Here is a 17,351-nt window from a genome sequence, read left to right as displayed (position 1 = left end):
CGCTGTATGAAGCATCGTCAGGTTTCTGAGACGAGCACGGTGTCGACTCTCGCACTCATTATCTCTGTGGAAGAGCTGAGAGTGGCTGCGCGTCTCTGATCCGATGGGCTACAGCAGGATTTTCTCAGCGGCGATTGTTTTGAAGTTAATTTGATGAACTTTCCGAAGAGACACGACTATCAACATGAAATGTAACGTAAAGAATATGCGGTTATGATTTAATTTAGACTCTTGTTTCTTAGTCCAGCTCGCGGTGACAGACAAAGAGAACACCCCGGTCGTGGATGGATATATGAGCACTTGGGCGGTAGTCTACGGGCTTGTAGTCACGGTGGCTGGCAGGCACAAGTTGGGGGGCACCGAGAGGAGTTGGTAAGACTTCCCAATGTGAAGAACACTTCAGAACCAAGGACAGATCCAAACTGGCGCCTGGCAAAGATGCCCAAAGTGAGCAACATCTGGAATCTGCTCGTCACATGAAGCTCTTCGCGTCTCCTGTGTACTGAAGCTCGGCTTGTGCAAAGAAAACCTGCAAATCCATTCGGGAAGCTACATTTAGTGCTACTAACAGGTAAGAAATGGTTCCCTCATAACTTTGATGTTAATCTGACGGTGGATTTAACGCGGAAACTACTTTGTGCGTTTTTCTGTCTTACGGGATTTTGCATGTTTAATTGTTTTTGTTGTGCTCTCCGAGCATGCATGCCGCAACCTCACCATAACTTCCAGCATGTCCGTTATTATAATTACTTATCAGCATGGCTTTATTTTCCCAACATTTCTCCCGATTCCTCTCAAATCTCACACGACGTCTCTGACGCACAAGTCTATTTTTCAATGCAAACCAAAATAGCAGAGGGAGACTTTCTAAAGCGACTTTATTGTTAGTCATCCCGATATCTCCGGTTACTGTGGAGCTCCTAGCATTTTTCTGTATGAATATGTGAAGTTGTAATCTTGCTTTACCGGAGTGCGCTCATTGTCTCAAATAAACATTACATAATTGAATAAGGCAGAGATCCCTCTCAAACAATCAAACAATTGGACATCGCCCTAAACAGTGAGATGGACTCCAATGTGGAAAGTAAGTAAGCTGGTAAATTTGTTAAAAAAAAAAAATGTAGTCACTGTAAAGTATTAAGAGAGTGTTTTCACTTTGGAACCACCCGTGATCCCACGCATCACATTGTTATTACAGGAGTCAGACAGGAGTGATGCGCTAGGATTTACCTCAAAGGTAAGACAGTTATATATTATGGGAGACACCACCACCACGATGACCTGATGAATGTTATCTTATTATCAGGTGGTACCATCATGCTCACCAACAGGAACTGGAACAGGAAACAAAGACAACCTGCTGTAGTTGTAATTTTTACATCCGCTCTTTGTCCCCCGGTCTCAGCATTACCTATGATTAAACATAGTGGTAGAGCATTTTATTTTATTTTTTTAAGTTAACAAAATTTCACTGCACTAGTTTTCTAAAATTATGCATTTGATCCATGTTCAAATTCACAATCAGCTGGCTGCTGGCCATCACAGAGGAATCCTAATTCCTTCAGCTGACAAGTCCAGGTGGAGGGATAAACTGAGTTCCCAGTGGAGATTATATAACGATGGGAATCATAAGATGAGCTATTGAGGTTGCAGTTTTTGCTTCTTTTTGTATTTCATTGTCACATATAGAGATCTACTGCTTTGAACTGGATGATTTGTGTTCTGTCTTCTGATTGAAACCTTCAGGTTTTTTTTTTTTCTGTGACAGTTACTATGTGGTGTAACACTGTAACCTCTAAACTTTAAACCTAAATCTATTTTTTAATCAGATAAGCATGGAAAAGCAGTTTTTTAAATGTCATGGGACAAGAGCAGTGTTTAGGCTGTCATACTCACCAGGCTAAATGATTCATGTGCAGTGGATCAGGCTCTAAATTAAATGTCATGTATTTTACTTTTAAATAAAACTGTACACAGACCGTGTCCAGTCTTAAAATTTGAGTTGTGTCATCATTTCAAACAATTAATAATATAAATAACTGTTTTATAACAAGTATTTTGCATTACAACTGATAATAACAAAAGGGAGGTGCATCCATTTCTTCAGCTTACTTGCCAGACATAAATAACACTGTATTTCCCCATAGATAATATCATTATACCCGCCAATCACCATCATTATTGCTGAAAGGAACTGTGCAGTGAGTCATTTTTTACACATTAGTTATACTGGGATAAGGAGTAAGGACAATAAGGAATAGTGCTCTCAAAGCCTCTTTATGCTAATGTTGGAGAAATCCTCTGTGCTGGGCAGAAGCAGCAATGCATTAGCTGATGGTTCAAAGCTGAGTAAAGCACGCCGTCTTTTCTTTTTGAACTTGCCTTTCAGAGGGAATATTGTGCGTAGACAGCTGGGGAGCGAGTGACTCTCGTGGCTGCTCAGTGTGAGTGTGACAGCCGTTTCAAGATGGTTTTAATGATGTGATCGAGGCCTGATAAAAGCTACTTCAACAGACGCCGATATTTTAATACTCATGTAAGGTGATAAGACTGCTCCCGTTTAAAGAACACGTGCAAATAATTGGAAGGAAATATGTTTTTGATAGCTGTCCACTTCAGCCTCGCCAGCATTTCTTTGCAGTTCTTAGAGGTTTTAGAAGAGCTTCTGCATCTCTAACCTCACTTTAGCTTAGTTTGCATTGGCAAGCCTAATTGGCTGTTCCTTGTTGCACCATTAAGTCATACTGTGACCTAGTCTTTGCAACCAGAAAGCCCCCATCTGCTCAACAGACAGTGCTGAAGACCAATTAGACTCCTTAAAGTTGAGCTCTCCAAGTTGATTTCTCACCTTGCTTCTAATAATAGGGCAAATGTGATGCAGCGGTACCATACACCTGCATGTACTGTTCAGGACACACAACAGATGTGAGACAGAGGCTGTAACTTCATGTAGTGCCACATGTAATTCAGTTTGATGGGTACAGATTCATCAATGCACCATCAGGTTTCCCACCCACAATCTGATGTAATATTTATCTGGGGAGAAATTTTGCATTCATTACAATTTTTAGCTCCTCATTTTCACCCAAGAGCTGCTTGTGCTGTCACAGGATATTCCACAAAATATCCTGTGACATCCGAAGTGTTCAAAAGCATGCATCCACTCATGAACATATGCACGTGCAGCTGCAGAAGCTGGTGTTTTTCTAACCAGTCCTTGCGAACCCCACTGTGACGGTTTTCTGCCTCTGTGAGCACAGGAAGCAGGACACACTCAGACTGAATGAAATGACTGTGAAGAGAACTACTAATGAAACAACTGATAATACATGTGGGTCTTTTTTTTTAATACTATAATGTACTATAATGTAAGTAAAAACACTGCCTGACAAAAGGGGAAAAGTCAGTAATAAGCTTCCCACTGTGTCTTAAAGGAGAATGTAGCAGCAGCTCATCACATAGTCCAAACTGCTGCCAAGCTCTGTGGGTTTATCAGCATGACTCCTCTGATATCTCAACTTCTATTTAAAAAAATCAAAACATACCCACAGAAAATTTCTGTTGATATTATGTGCCATTGTTTCACCTCTCACAGCTTTATGTGAGTAATACTGCTGATGTTTAAGCTGTGATAGAAAGGCTGATGATATTTGCAGAAAACGAAAAGTAAACCACAGGTCATTTAAAATACATTCCACAGTATAAACCTATTTAAATTGGTGTGTTTGTGCTGAACGGGTGTTTGATAAACATGATTAATGAATGTGTTTGAAATAAACATGATGGGCTTGCTCTCTAGGACCGCTGTGATTGAACCTACCCACCTAATCAGACAACCCCAGTGAGATCCAAACCTCTTATTTGAACACGATAGGAATCTACATTAGCATACATGTCTCACTGCCCACTCCCCTGCAGTCCAACCCTTATTTTTTACCCACCATGTTTCCATGGCAACCCCAGCCATTGAGGAGAATCACTGTGTATGTGATATCTCAGTTGCCTGGAAATTATGCTTGACTCAAGAGGTGCCTTAAATATCAATAAATGTTTGATGTGGTCACTCAAAGGTGGTAATACCGAGTTGGGTCTTTCAGATAAAACTGAAGTAAATTTATTTCACTCTGGAATTGCTGAGAGCCTGACTAAAATATTAACTACTTCTGTTTCACTTCAGAAAGTAAATTCTAAGATTAATGGCTGCATTTCAGCCTTCAGATAGAATTCTTAAGTTTAGAGTGTCCAATGAAACCTCTACTCTGTAGTATTACTATAGACTGTAAGTCTAGCAAAAGTCACATAGTTGAAGTAAGAATCAATTAAAAAAAAGAAAAAGAGATAAAGAGAAGAAAAAGTGTGATTATCTTTGAGTAAACCTGTTAGCATAAAGCTAAGCTAAGTTCAAGAACTTTGTGGACATTATGCAAGGACATTCTATTTTACTCCACAAGGCAGGAATAGATAAGAATCTAACAGGATAGATAGATAGATAGATAGATAGATAGATAGATAGATAGATAGATAGATAGATAGATAGATAGATAGATAGATAGATAGATAGATAGATAGATAGATAGATAGATAGATAGATAGATAGATAGATAGATAGATAGATAGATATGACATACATATGACTTTTTCTTTTCTTTCAGGAAATATCAAACATGCTGTACTCACTGACAGAGGACTTGAAAGACATCTGCCTCCAAACTCTGTGAACTTCTTCTGCTCTCCACTTCAACCTGCTAAACCCAGCTACCTGATCCTGCCATGCTGAGTGCAGTGCTCTGCCCCAAGTCGCAGGCCAATTCTGCACATTACTGGGCTCTCCACGTGTTCCTACTTGAGCTTCTGATACCAGGAGCCTTGCCTAGCATTTCCAGACTACCGCCTTCAGCCAAACGGGAGATCATCATAGATGGGGACTTGGTGATTGGAGGCCTGTTTCCAGTGCACCAAAAAGGCGATGGGATGGAGGACTGTGGTAAGATCAATGAGGAGAGAGGGATCCAGAGACTGGAAGCCATGCTGCTGGCACTTGATGAAATTAACTCCAGCGATCGCATCCTTCCCGGTCTCCAGCTGGGGGCTCACATCCTGGACACCTGCTCAAAGGACACTTATGCTCTGGAGCAGTCCTTAGATTTTGTAAGGGCCTCCCTCACCAAGGTGCACGATCCAGGTTTCATCTGCCCAGATGGCTCGAGACCCATCCAAAACGAGGTTCCACTGGCCATCTCTGGGGTCATCGGAGGATCCTACAGCGATGTTTCAATTCAGGTGAGTGTGCTAATTAATTTATTTCTCTCTTTTGTGTTTCATTTGCCCTTGTATGCACGTACTGAAAACTATGACACATGCAACATTGTCATACTACCATAATAAAATATGAAAAAAAAGAAAAAAATTGGATATAGTGGTTATAGTAGATGATGTGCATATCTACATCTTGTGATTTACCTCTTCTTTTCTATAATCCTTAACTAGTTACTTAAACCAAACCATAGCTTAATTGTACCTGGCTAGGTCATGTTTTACTTGCTATTGACTATATACAAGATGGAAGTAACTCTCATCGTGTCACCCACTGGTTTGTGGATTCTAAGTTTGAACATTTAGCATTTTGGCCATTATCATTTTGAGGTTTTTTAGAGGCAGCTGACCATATTTGAATGAGAGGTTAAAGTGCTAAGTTATCAGCTAATGCTAGCCAGCATGGTTAGGAAGGTACATCCATAAACTGTATGGGTCCATTGCAGGAACACAAACACTTGATTAGCAGTCCCCAGCTAACTTATATTATACCTATATTACTAGAATTCCACTCAAAAACCACAGACTTCCTGGACGGTCTGTTAACTACAGAGGAAGCCATAATATGTGTCAGTTAACAGCATTAATCCAAAAGGCTCCTACACCCCAACCACACTAAGTGATCCATTTTAGCAATTATCAGAGGCGCTGCATCTGGTAATTACCTTCTTTTTCTATAGGCCACTCATTAAAACAAAGTCCTGATGTGTGCAAGTGTAGATGTAGTCATTTCAGCAGATTGCATTTTATGTGTGTCTGTAATCAAGTAATTTGTCATTGCAAGAGCAAATATTTTGCAACTTAACACTCCTTACATGCTACACGGAAAAAACTTGCATACTCATTAAAAAAAAGCAAAGCAAAAGATAAATCTTTGCATCTCCACTTTTCATAAGCTGAAGAAATGAGCCTTCAGTAGAAGAGATTTCTCTCTGGCTGGAGCAAGGATGTACTGAGATGATTTTGTTTGAAGCATCAGTGTTCACAGACATGTCAATCACTTTGTCAGCAACTTCATTTCTGCCTTGCAAGGAAAACTGACCTTTCACACATGTATGAAAGGTTGCTAGAGGCAGTGCATCTGACCATAATTAATTAATTAACTGTCATTGCCCTTACATGACATAATTACTGAAGAACTCAGTGCTAGTGAGACAAGTGCTTAGGAATAATTTGGTTATGCTTTTCACTCACTCACTCACTCACTCACTCACTCACTCACTCACTCACACACACACACACACACAAAAAATATGGGGCCCTGGGTAAAGCCGTGGGTAAACTATACACAAGTAAAGATCATCTTCATTAGCCTAAGGGGTGCTGCAATATGATCTCATTTGATTCCAGATCATAACTGAACCAGTGTTTTTCATTTTTGCACTGGTTACATGATAAGTACAGATTCGTCTAATAGGCATCTATTATGCACAAATTTGATTAATCTTAATGGAAGTGAGAAAATAACTAAAGCAGAGCATTTTGAATTTTGGGTCTCTTCCTGTTTTTGTGCCACCTAGGTATGACTTTGTGGCATGTGGTCTGTTAAGTACAGCAGTGGAATCTTTGCCATAGGACACTTTTCAGTGTCACAAAGTGTTTGTAGAATTCTGTGTTGCATGACCACCTCTAATGAAACCACTATTGTGGTTTGCCAGAAATATCGCTGCTCTGCCCTCTAACTTGTTTTCTGCAGTTGAAACACTACACTCTGGGGCACTTCAGATTTGTTTGTTCAAACAGTACAGTTCCATCACATTTAATTAAAAGTTAGTGACACAATGAAGATCACCAGTTTGAACAGCAGTTCTCTACAGGCAATGTCTACCCACTTTTTTACCACGGTGGAAGGACCTCAAAGTAGCCAGGAGGCTGCTGGAATTTTCTATGCTATTTATCTCAGATAATAAAATATAATGAAAACACAAAGACACAGAGACATTGGGTGCAGCCAAAATACAAAACCTCTTAGGCATCAAGAGGCTTATTGTACAGGAGTAACAATATCCTTGTCATGTTAAAACTGTAATAATCATTTTTATAGTTAATAACAAATTGTTTTGGAACATTTTTCCCAAACTGTACTCGAGTAAATCTTTTCAGTTTCTCACTACTTGTAGCTGCCTTCCTTGCGCAGACCCCTAATCCATCCTTGGTTCACTGGTTCATCTGTGTAACCGATAATACAGATAATACAGTTTTGATGCATGTGTTTTTATCCACATGTCTTTAATTCAGTAACATATCTATTTCATTACATTGTTAATTGATATTTTTTGTCTTTAATTTGAGCACATTTGTCCACTGGATGCTGTGACTTTTTCAGTTCTTTATACTTTGGTAGAAAAATGGGAAATTGGTGTGGAAATGTATTGAAACATGTGTAAGCATAAATGAAAATGCAGTTCATAAGGCAAAAACAGAGTGTGTGCGATTCTAACAAGTTTGAAAGTCAGTTTTTGGTATGACCACCTTTATTCTTCAACATAGCCTGAAGTCTCTTAGGGAGCTTTCTTGTCATTTCTTTGCCATGTCATCAGGAATAGTTCTCCAGTCTTCTTGAAGGACATTCAAAGCTCTTCTTTGGATGTTGCCTGTCTTTTGTTCCCCCATTCTGTCAAGACTGCTTCAGTAATGTTGAGGTCCGGGCTCTGGGGAGGCCAATCGACCGATAGTGTTACATTGTGTTTTTGTATCCAGGTATGCTTTTACTGCATTTTGTGTTTGTGATTATTGTTGTGTTGAAAAATTGAGCCATTGCCAGTCAGATGCTTTCCAGATGATATTGCATGGTGGATCAAAATCTGACTGTACTTTTCTGTGTTCATAATCAATAATCAATCATCAATTTTGACAAGATCTACAACACCACCTGCTGAAATGTATCCCCAATTCATGGCAGAGACTCCCCCATGTTTCACAGATAGCTGCAGAGACTCATTGTTGAACCTCTCTCCTGACCTCCTCTGTATATTCTGACAACAATTTGAACAAAAATGACTAATTTGGATTCATCACTGCATAAGACCTTTTGCCACATCTTTTCAGTCCAGTTCTTGTGTAATTTGGCATCCCTCAGCCTTTTCTCCCTGTTTCTCCTCCATAAGAATGGCTTCTTGTGTTACCCTTCCATTTGAGACCGTTTCCAATGAGGCTTCAGTGAACAGTAGATGGCTCAACTGAAGGACCAGATGCATGTCTCAGGTCCTGTCTCAGGTTTTTGTTGGATTTTTTTCTCTTTCTTAACATGATTTTCACATGCTGTTCATCTGCTTTACATATTTTTTTTAGACCTGTCACTTCTTCTTTTGTCTTCCAGTTGTCCAGTTTCCTCAAAAATTTTAATCCTCTAACACCAAGTGTATCATACATGTATCATTTAATACATAGATTTTCATTAAATATTTATTTATTTAATAAACAAATAACTGCCAGATGTAACAAATATGATACAAATTAAAGCTTATATATGCAAACTAGTATTTGGTTTCTTTTTTTTTTTAATTTATTAGGATGTTCAATCCACTCCACTTTCAAAAAATGTGTTTGATTTTGTGGCTATTATTTCATGGTTTGGGATTTACAAGCTTAAGGACACACTGCACACAATGCTGAGATATGCCAAGTCTCTGGCTAATAGCTATTTGGGAATCAACTTGCTGGAGCAGAAATACTATTTTATGCCTGTCACACTGTGTTGTCATTGGAATTTTTTCACAGATTAAGCTAAAGAAATGGGAACAAATTATGTGTTTTTGCAACAGGCTGCTAGTAACAAAGTGCTTAAAGATACAACTCAAAATTGGTTCTTTGCTAAGTTCTCTGTTATGTGTAGACACAACACTGGTTAGGTGCCTTTTTATGCTTGAAATGATTCATAGGTCAGTATTAAGCGGTTTAACAAAAAAAAAAAAAAACATTCCTCTGAAAATGTTTGGGTACAAGGACTGGACTGAAAACGAATTAAAAAAAGCAGCCAGTGTCCAACAAAAAACTTTGAAAGACCTTAGAAGACCTGGGGGAAAAAAATTCACAAGTCCTGCTCCTTGGAAGCAAAATATAAAGAAATGAGGGATGGATCAAGAGTTTTGCACAGTACTGTAGTTCAGTTACAAAGCTTCATATATCAATAATCAATAATAATAATCAATAAAGAAGTCATTAGTAATGTTTACCAAACTGTCAAGCAAATGTTTTAAATAACTGAATAACTGAATCCTTTATATTCACATCTGTACAGGCTGGATAGGTTTCACTTTAAAATCCAACAGTTCTTTAAATATAAAGTATGACAGCTGGACTGTCTTATTTTTTATCTCTCCATATGACCACACAGTGAAGAGTATGGATAAGACCGAGTTGTGCTACAGCCAGAATATGATCCAACCTTTACTAAGTTCTTGCAGAGATGAATGCTTCATCAAAGCGTGTTAAAGCTGAATGGAGAGTTTGACAGAATGGGACTGAGGATATCCACCACCATGTTATAATCATCTAAAGCCTTCATTACACTCAGGGCTTCCTTTCATAGAAAGGAGTGAATAATATAGACCTCCCTCTCATGTAATGTTGATGATGCCTTGACAAAAGAACAGCATGTTTTTTTGTCTATTTGTCTCCTTGTGAATAAATCTTCAGCAGCCACACAGTCACAAAGACTAAAAAAGAAACTCTCTGCTTTTGAGTGGTTTTGTATGAATTTGAATACATACCTCTACTGTCACGATGCTCAACAGTCTCTTTGTGAGTGCCTTCACTTCCTGGGCACTTTAATGAATCGAGCCGTGAGAGTGGCTTGAAGCCCATGGTGGGATTTTTTTGAGAGGTCACTGTCTTACACAGTCCCTATTTATCCCAGAGAAGCACTTTGTGGAGATGAAGGGCATTATAAAACAGAGGAGGATGAATGCCAGGGACCATCCTGGGTAACTTAGAGGAGCTACTTTTCCCATCTGCGGGGTGCGTCTCCACTGGCTGGCAGGGATGTGCCCACCTGCATGTGGAAAAGAGGCTGATGCTGCCTGTGACAGGGCCAAGGACAAGAGGTGGTAACGATGGTGGGAGATGAGCCAGTTTCTCTTTAGTCTCAAAGGATTCGTTCATAATTAGCCCAGCAATCTTTAGGAGGCTTTCATCACTGCCTTACTCATCCTAGTGTATTTTGTTGTCCTTGTTATGTCTTCTCACTGTTTAAGTTTGTGAAAATAGCTTTCATTGCCAACCGGGATGTTAGCCATATAGAAGCATCCATGACTCATGCCTAACAGCCCACACATTTTACACCTATGAGTTTAACTTAGCATCATAGAGAAATAATTTAACAAACACAAAAATTACATCATTTTGCTGTATACCCACACATTTCCTGGACAAATAACTGTAAGATGAGATCTTTTTTTTCTGTCATGAGAGAAGGTGTTATGTCTCTGTAGCCTCACAATAAAAAGCTGAAATCTTTTCAGAGGCATTGCCATAAGCTTATCTTCAACATGGACTTTATCTTAATAAAAAATAGAACACAGAGAGCTCTGAAGCAGATCCATCCGCCGCACAGAAATTCAATGGCTCAGATTGTATACAAACAGCTCTGCTGCTTGTGACAAATCTGAACCTGCGTATGCACTGGGAAAAAGTGTCATAAATCTTACTTTTTTGACAATTTTTTTTTTTTGTGTGTGTGTGTATATTACTCTTATTTTTATCAGGACTCAAATACAAGATGAACCATCCCTGGCGTGTAATATAGCAGTATCAACTTCTCTCCCTTCAATTTCCAGTCATTGAGACAGTAGAATCCTAAAAGTGTAATATCTTGAGTTTATACTCCAAAAACACCCACTAAATCCTTCAAGACCAGTAGACAAATTCTATTTTATCATTGCTGAAGCATCTGGGAAGGTCCTCTGTGATTTGAGGTTATAACATCTATCCTGCCACATATCGATGTTTAATACATTTGGTGAGCGGAGGTTTATTAACTCTGTTCATGTGTTACGTAGACAAAGTCGAGAGGGCTCTGTCTTTATTGTGTTTCCCTCTTCAGAGTGAGTAGGGTGAAGAAAAAAAACGAAACAAAACAAAACTTGTTTTGGTGTTAACTTCAAAAAGGTCTTGTTTATCATGTGATATTATAGCTGAATATAATGTCGGTTATTTTTGAAGTGAAAATTTTAGCATGTTCATATTACACATCGATGCGCTCTAATTAGCGCATCAGAATGTCAAAGGAAAATATTGTAATGACTGGAAAGTTGGTTCGAGTCAAGACACACACAGTCAATGATAGCGCTAGCCTATTTGTGCCTCGATGCACTTCCCTTCATCTTGTCTGTCTTAGAGCTGTTGGGGGGGTTTCCCACGTAGTATCACATAAATAAATGATGAGTCTTTATGCAGAACCCGTGGCTGTTACTTAGAATTCACGGCTAAAGCTTGTGTGACAGAACACCGCATTTCAGTCTTAATAACAGCAAAAATTGCCAAACCTATCAAGTTTGCTTCAAAAGTGCTAGAAGCTAGGAGTGATATATCAAAGCATTTTTCCTAAGAAGGCGATAAAGAGCAGATCTAGCCCTGTTCTCAAGCGTGGCTTGAAAGGTTGCTCTTGTAGTGAGCGTTGTTTTGCTGGTGGGAGGAAATAATAGGTATGTTTAGTATGAAGAATTGCCTGTTCCTGAAATAGCTCGTGTCAGTCCTTCCTGCCTTTGCATTCCCAGCTATATAAGCTATAATATCAGATTTTGATTACAGTCGGCTGGGACCCACACATATGAATGCATGCAGTACATGGTTTTGTATAAAGTACACATGCATAGGTCTACATGTTTGTAGCCTTTTGGTTTTCTTTGGTTGTGTGTCTGTATCTGTGGCTTGGTTCAGTGCTTTAGGTTGTTGTGACTTCCTGGAGTCTTATTACCACATTTAGATCAGATTCTGTCATAAATAAATTCAGCATTACTTGAGGTTCTTATGCAGCACCCTCTGCCCCAACTCACATAGAGCTGTTAGATGAAAATGGCACTGCAGAAGAGCCTGAAAATTAATTTGCTTTTGATAGCTCTTTTAGATCCTTTACTGAAGTAAAATTAGCAGTATTGCAATTAAATATAAAATAAAATAAAATAAAATAAAAGTCAGTATGCAGAATCTCACATTGCAAAATCATGCTAATCACATTAGTGGATTATAAATTTAGGTTTATTTATGTATAAATCTCTTTCATGTTGTAATATAATTAGTAGCTAAACCTTTAAAATAACTGTAATAAAGTACAGAGCACAATATTTACTTGCAAATCAGAAATACTTAGGAAGAGCGCATATAAATTATACTTTACTGTACATGACTTAGAGTGGCAAGACTAGCAAATAGAGGTATGTAGATCCAGCTGAATTTCCAATTTCAAAGAAGAAGATTTGCACAAAGAGAGACTCTGCAGTTGTACTCACGAACAGCAAGTTCATGCTTGGTGCTTGGGTTTACCATAAGTGAAAAACAAACTAAACCCAAGTGAATGAGTATCTTTAGTGTAACGTGTGTGTTTGATGTTGCGCAGTCAATTAAGTCACCACTGGCGTTCTGCTGTTTAAGCTGTTTCTCCACAGTAGAGTAGAACAGTTTAGCCTTGGTGCTGCTTCCTCTCAGTGAATGTTTTGATCAAAGTTTAAACTGCTGCATACATTAAAATGGTGCTAAGCTGTTATTTTCTCATATTTTTCAGTGCACAGACAAATTATCATATTCAAATGATACACTGAACAATTGGAGATCTCCACATAAACTGCTTTTGGATTCATTTACAGTTATATTGATTAGATTTGATTTTTTTGTTTATCTTTGGTGTATTTTTGATTAGCCTACAAAATACATTAAGAGTTAGTAGAGTTCGGTACATTTATTGTTTTGCTTTTTGGTTTTTAAAAGGAGGTGGTATTATTAAAGTAGCAAGAAAACAGTTCTCATTAAATTAATTCAACTCTATAGTGTGCCTAAGAATTTAATTACTGTGTATTTGAAAAACTTTTTTTTTTAGCAGCTTGATTAGAAATATCAGTAATTAACATGTTTAATGATTCACACTGGATAGTTATTTTTGCAATCAAGCCTTGGCCGTCAATTTCACTCGCTGCATTTTGCTTATATAATACAAATATAATAGATTTAGTAGCGTAACTGTGCAGCCACAATTTTACCCTGTGTAGCATCTACTGTATCTACTATAGGACTCAGTTTGATCTCAGGGGCATGGACTTTCCATCCTGAAACACTGTATGAGAGAAGTGACTGATGATTTTCCAGCTTCTGGTGAATATGTACCTATCTGAACTGTTGGGGTAAAAGATAACAGATAATACATCTAAAAAACAATCTTGTTATATTCCTGGTCAACAATTTTTAAGAAGTTGTTTAGTTTGGAGAAAAAAAAATGTTAGTTCTTATGGATTTTGTTGAAATTTTGTGTTTTTTAGTGGCGGAAACAAGCTTCCATAATTTTGACATAAATTAATTCAAATATGAAAATGAAAATAGGTGATTGGTTGAAACATTAGACCTATATTAGAATGCATGGCAGCATTGTTTTCCATCAGTTGACACACACACACACACACACACACACACACACACACACACACACACACACACACACACACACACACACACACACACACACACACACACACACAAGTGTGTTTTGCTATCTTTGTGGGGAATTTCCATTGACTTCCATTCATTTCTACAGCCTAAACCTTACCTTTACCCTTTTCCTAACCCTAACCATCACATACCTAACCCTAACCCTAACCTAAACTCAATTCATACCTTAGCCCTAACTCTGACCCCTGACCCAAAAACAGGGTTTCCCCTTGTGGGGACAAGGTTCCAGTCCCCACAAGGAGCAATTGGTCCCCACAACGTAGTATATGTCAGGAAAATTGTCCCCACAAGATTATATAAACATACGCACACACACACACACACACACACACACACACACACACACACACACACACACACACACACACACACACACACACACACACACACACACTGTCACAAAGGAGGAATATTATGTTATATAGAAATGTTGCTTTCATCACTTGACTGCATATCTATCTTTGGATGTCTCCATAGCTAGATTTATTTAATTATTTAACAATGCAGGTCACCAGTAAAGAAAAAGACTATATCTATTTCACTGGTATAACTTACATGAGTCACTTTCAATAGCATAATGTGAAAGAAAATCAAAATTATGACTTATGGCATATTTCAGGGACTTTTTAGCCTTTATTGAAATAGTACAATAAAGAGAAACTGGAGCTGGAAGAGAGAGCAGGGAAAACACATAGTAAATGGCCTCAGCGTGGATTCTAACCCAGACCTCTGCAATAGCCTTACAGCATATGGCTCAGCTACTTAACCCTATCACATCATACTTGTGGGATATTTTAATATATGTAATGTATGTAGCATTACAGATTTCCTGCTACTCAGAAGGTCAATTCCAAGGTCAGAGTAGATGTCAAATGGTCAAATTGATTTGATAAGATTTGATATTTAACAATTGCATTTCATACTTGATATGCCTCCCCTTTATATAGGCCCAGTCCCATAAAATACCCTAACCTGGGCCATTTTTACCTAAATTCAAGGGTAATCATGCACTGTAAACCCAGATTTTGATTCCACTTAAAAATATTGAGTTCATATTACTTAAAATTGCGTAGAATGTGAACATTACTTGTTAATGCTGAGTAGACTGTACTTTCTGATGGTCTATCTTATTGTAATCATGTGTTTGAGTTCAAACAACTTAATATCATCAAGTTTTGCACCTGCTAAATATCTAGTTTATACCAGTTTTAACAGACTGAATTAATGCACAGCTGCATGGTGGCATGATGATTAGCACTGCTACCTCACAGGTAGAATACCATCTAAAAGGTCTGGGTTCAATTCCGGCTTGGCCCAGGCCTCTTGCTGTTTGGAATAGTTGACATTTGGTGTTTTTGTTCACAACGCTCTCTCGTATAGTTTTTTTTATTGTTCCATGGACAGATGTTATTTGTAAATGTCAATGTACCAGCATTCAGCAGGGCTGAGTTTTATCATGTTTACCAAATTTAAACAGACATAGTTCAACACTGTAAAAAATATTTGTGTTACCGGGCAGCATGGTGGCGTGGTGGTTAGCACTGCTGCCTCACAGCTAGAATAGCTATCTAATAGTCTGGGTTCAATTCCAGCTTAGCCTGGGACTCTTGCTGTGTGGAGTTTGTATGTTCTCCCTGTCTCTGTATGGGTTTCCTCCCACAATCTAAAGACATGCAGTTACTGGGGTTAGGTTAACTGGTCTCTCTAAATTGCCCACAGGTGTAAGTGGTTGTCTGTGTCAGCCCTGCAACAGGCTGCTGACCTGTATGGGGTGTACCCTGCATCTTACTGCCTTGTCACCTGGGATAGGCTCCAGCCCACACAACCATGAAAAGGATAGAAATTGATCGATCAAAAGACATTTTATTTTTTCATGAACTATAAAAGATAAGTTTGGTCAATTAGAACATACAATTTAGTTCAATTGGAAATGGAGTCGTGCTTACTTAACAGGCTGAGTTAAATGAATTGTTTCATTACTTAAAAAATTTAAGGCAACGAGTTACCTTGGTTTTCTTAAGTAGATTCAACTTATCCAGGTTTACAGTGTATATCCTAGTCATTTCTGGTTTCAATTAAGGACGTTTGGTCATAGAACTTACCAAGTATATCATGAAAACTGGACACAGACTACAATCTTAAGCATCACTTTCACTTTCATTGACCTCAAACTAGTAAAGTTTGAATGCATTTATTTTTGAAGCATTTTGGCTGTAAACCAGTAACCTAAGATAAGGCCATCTGTAGATACAAACACACCAATTAAATAAATGCTGATCACCATAAAATTTTATGACATATAAAGACTTACAGCATTTTTATGAAAATATTAATTTTTGTACAAATGGGTAGTTATAAAAGTGTTGTTTCACTGTTGTTTAACTGCCACTCTGCAAAGAGACTCTGGCTGGACTAATGAACCTGCCTAACAACTGACCCGCAACAAGACTAACTGCATAATGCACTTCCATAATAAGAATGATATATTAAAAATAACTGGTAATTCTAATGAGGTCTGTAAACTAATTATGCAAATACTGCAGTTATGCAATGGCAATAAAAATGTCCTCAAATAACAAATGGGCACAGCTCATATGATTTCTACATCTGTAAAGAGTTTTAATTTTAAATTACATAAAGATTAATTAATGTAATTAGTAGAAAATGTGTATACAAACCCCCATGCAATCTAATCATATAACCATAACAATGTGTCTGTTGTGTAAATAAGCTCCTTTAATGTATAATTTTTAATAATTATGGTCAGCTATCTGTAATTTGGGGATTTTTTTTTCTACAATTGATCCAAACAACCTTTTGTGGTTTGGGTCATCAATAGAGAGGCCACCACTAGAGGTCTTATCTGTTTATGCTCACTTTGTATGATAATATTTCACCTGTCTTCCTCATGTACAAATTTAAAAATCAGAAAAAGTTCTATATAGAGAAGACTTAATATGAGTTTAACTAAGGATAAAGGTTTGAGTCATAGGTTTGTAAAATAATGACTAAGCTCTTAACTCTTAAATAAATGAGCATCAGTAAAAGTGTGCAGTTACCTAATCACAAAATAAAATGCAAGTCTAAAGTTTCTGGAGTCTCTTCCCCTGAGCCGGGACTGTGGGTGTTTTTATTCGACTGAGAGAACAAGAGGGAAATACTGCATGAGGATGAACAGACGGTTACTGTCACACACTCCAGTGCCGTCCTGAAAGGTATGCTGTCAAGCTTCTCTAAGAATCTATTGATGAAGGCCAACTGCATGTCTGAAAAACCCTACAAGAGGAAACTACCTTATTATCATGCAAGTGTGACTGACTGTCTCATTGTAGCTGGTGACATGTTAACTTGCATAAATACTGTATATATTCCAGGCAACATAA

The 17,351-nt window shown here is 38.1% G+C and overlaps 1 protein-coding gene across 2 annotated transcripts in view; it reads left to right on the top strand.

Annotated features, from left to right (window-relative positions):
* Window positions 1-254: 254 nt before the first annotated feature.
* Window positions 255-17,351, top strand: part of grm2b (glutamate receptor, metabotropic 2b) — a 32,665-nt gene continuing 15,568 nt past the window's right edge. Inside the window, exons 1-3 of one of the 2 annotated variants that reach the window (XM_030730070.1) lie at window positions 255-571; window positions 1,199-1,237; window positions 4,653-5,280. In XM_030730070.1, coding sequence (XP_030585930.1) covers window positions 4,771-5,280 — 510 coding nt within the window. In that variant the 5' untranslated portion in view covers window positions 255-571; window positions 1,199-1,237; window positions 4,653-4,770. The remainder of the gene's footprint in view (window positions 572-1,198; window positions 1,238-4,652; window positions 5,281-17,351) is intronic. The other variant, XM_030730067.1, reaches the window with a different exon arrangement.

This window comes from Archocentrus centrarchus, chromosome 5 (genome assembly GCF_007364275.1).
Source record: "Archocentrus centrarchus isolate MPI-CPG fArcCen1 chromosome 5, fArcCen1, whole genome shotgun sequence".
Lineage (NCBI taxonomy): Eukaryota > Metazoa > Chordata > Actinopteri > Cichliformes > Cichlidae > Archocentrus > Archocentrus centrarchus.
This window is presented reverse-complemented; position numbering and strand designations above follow the sequence as displayed.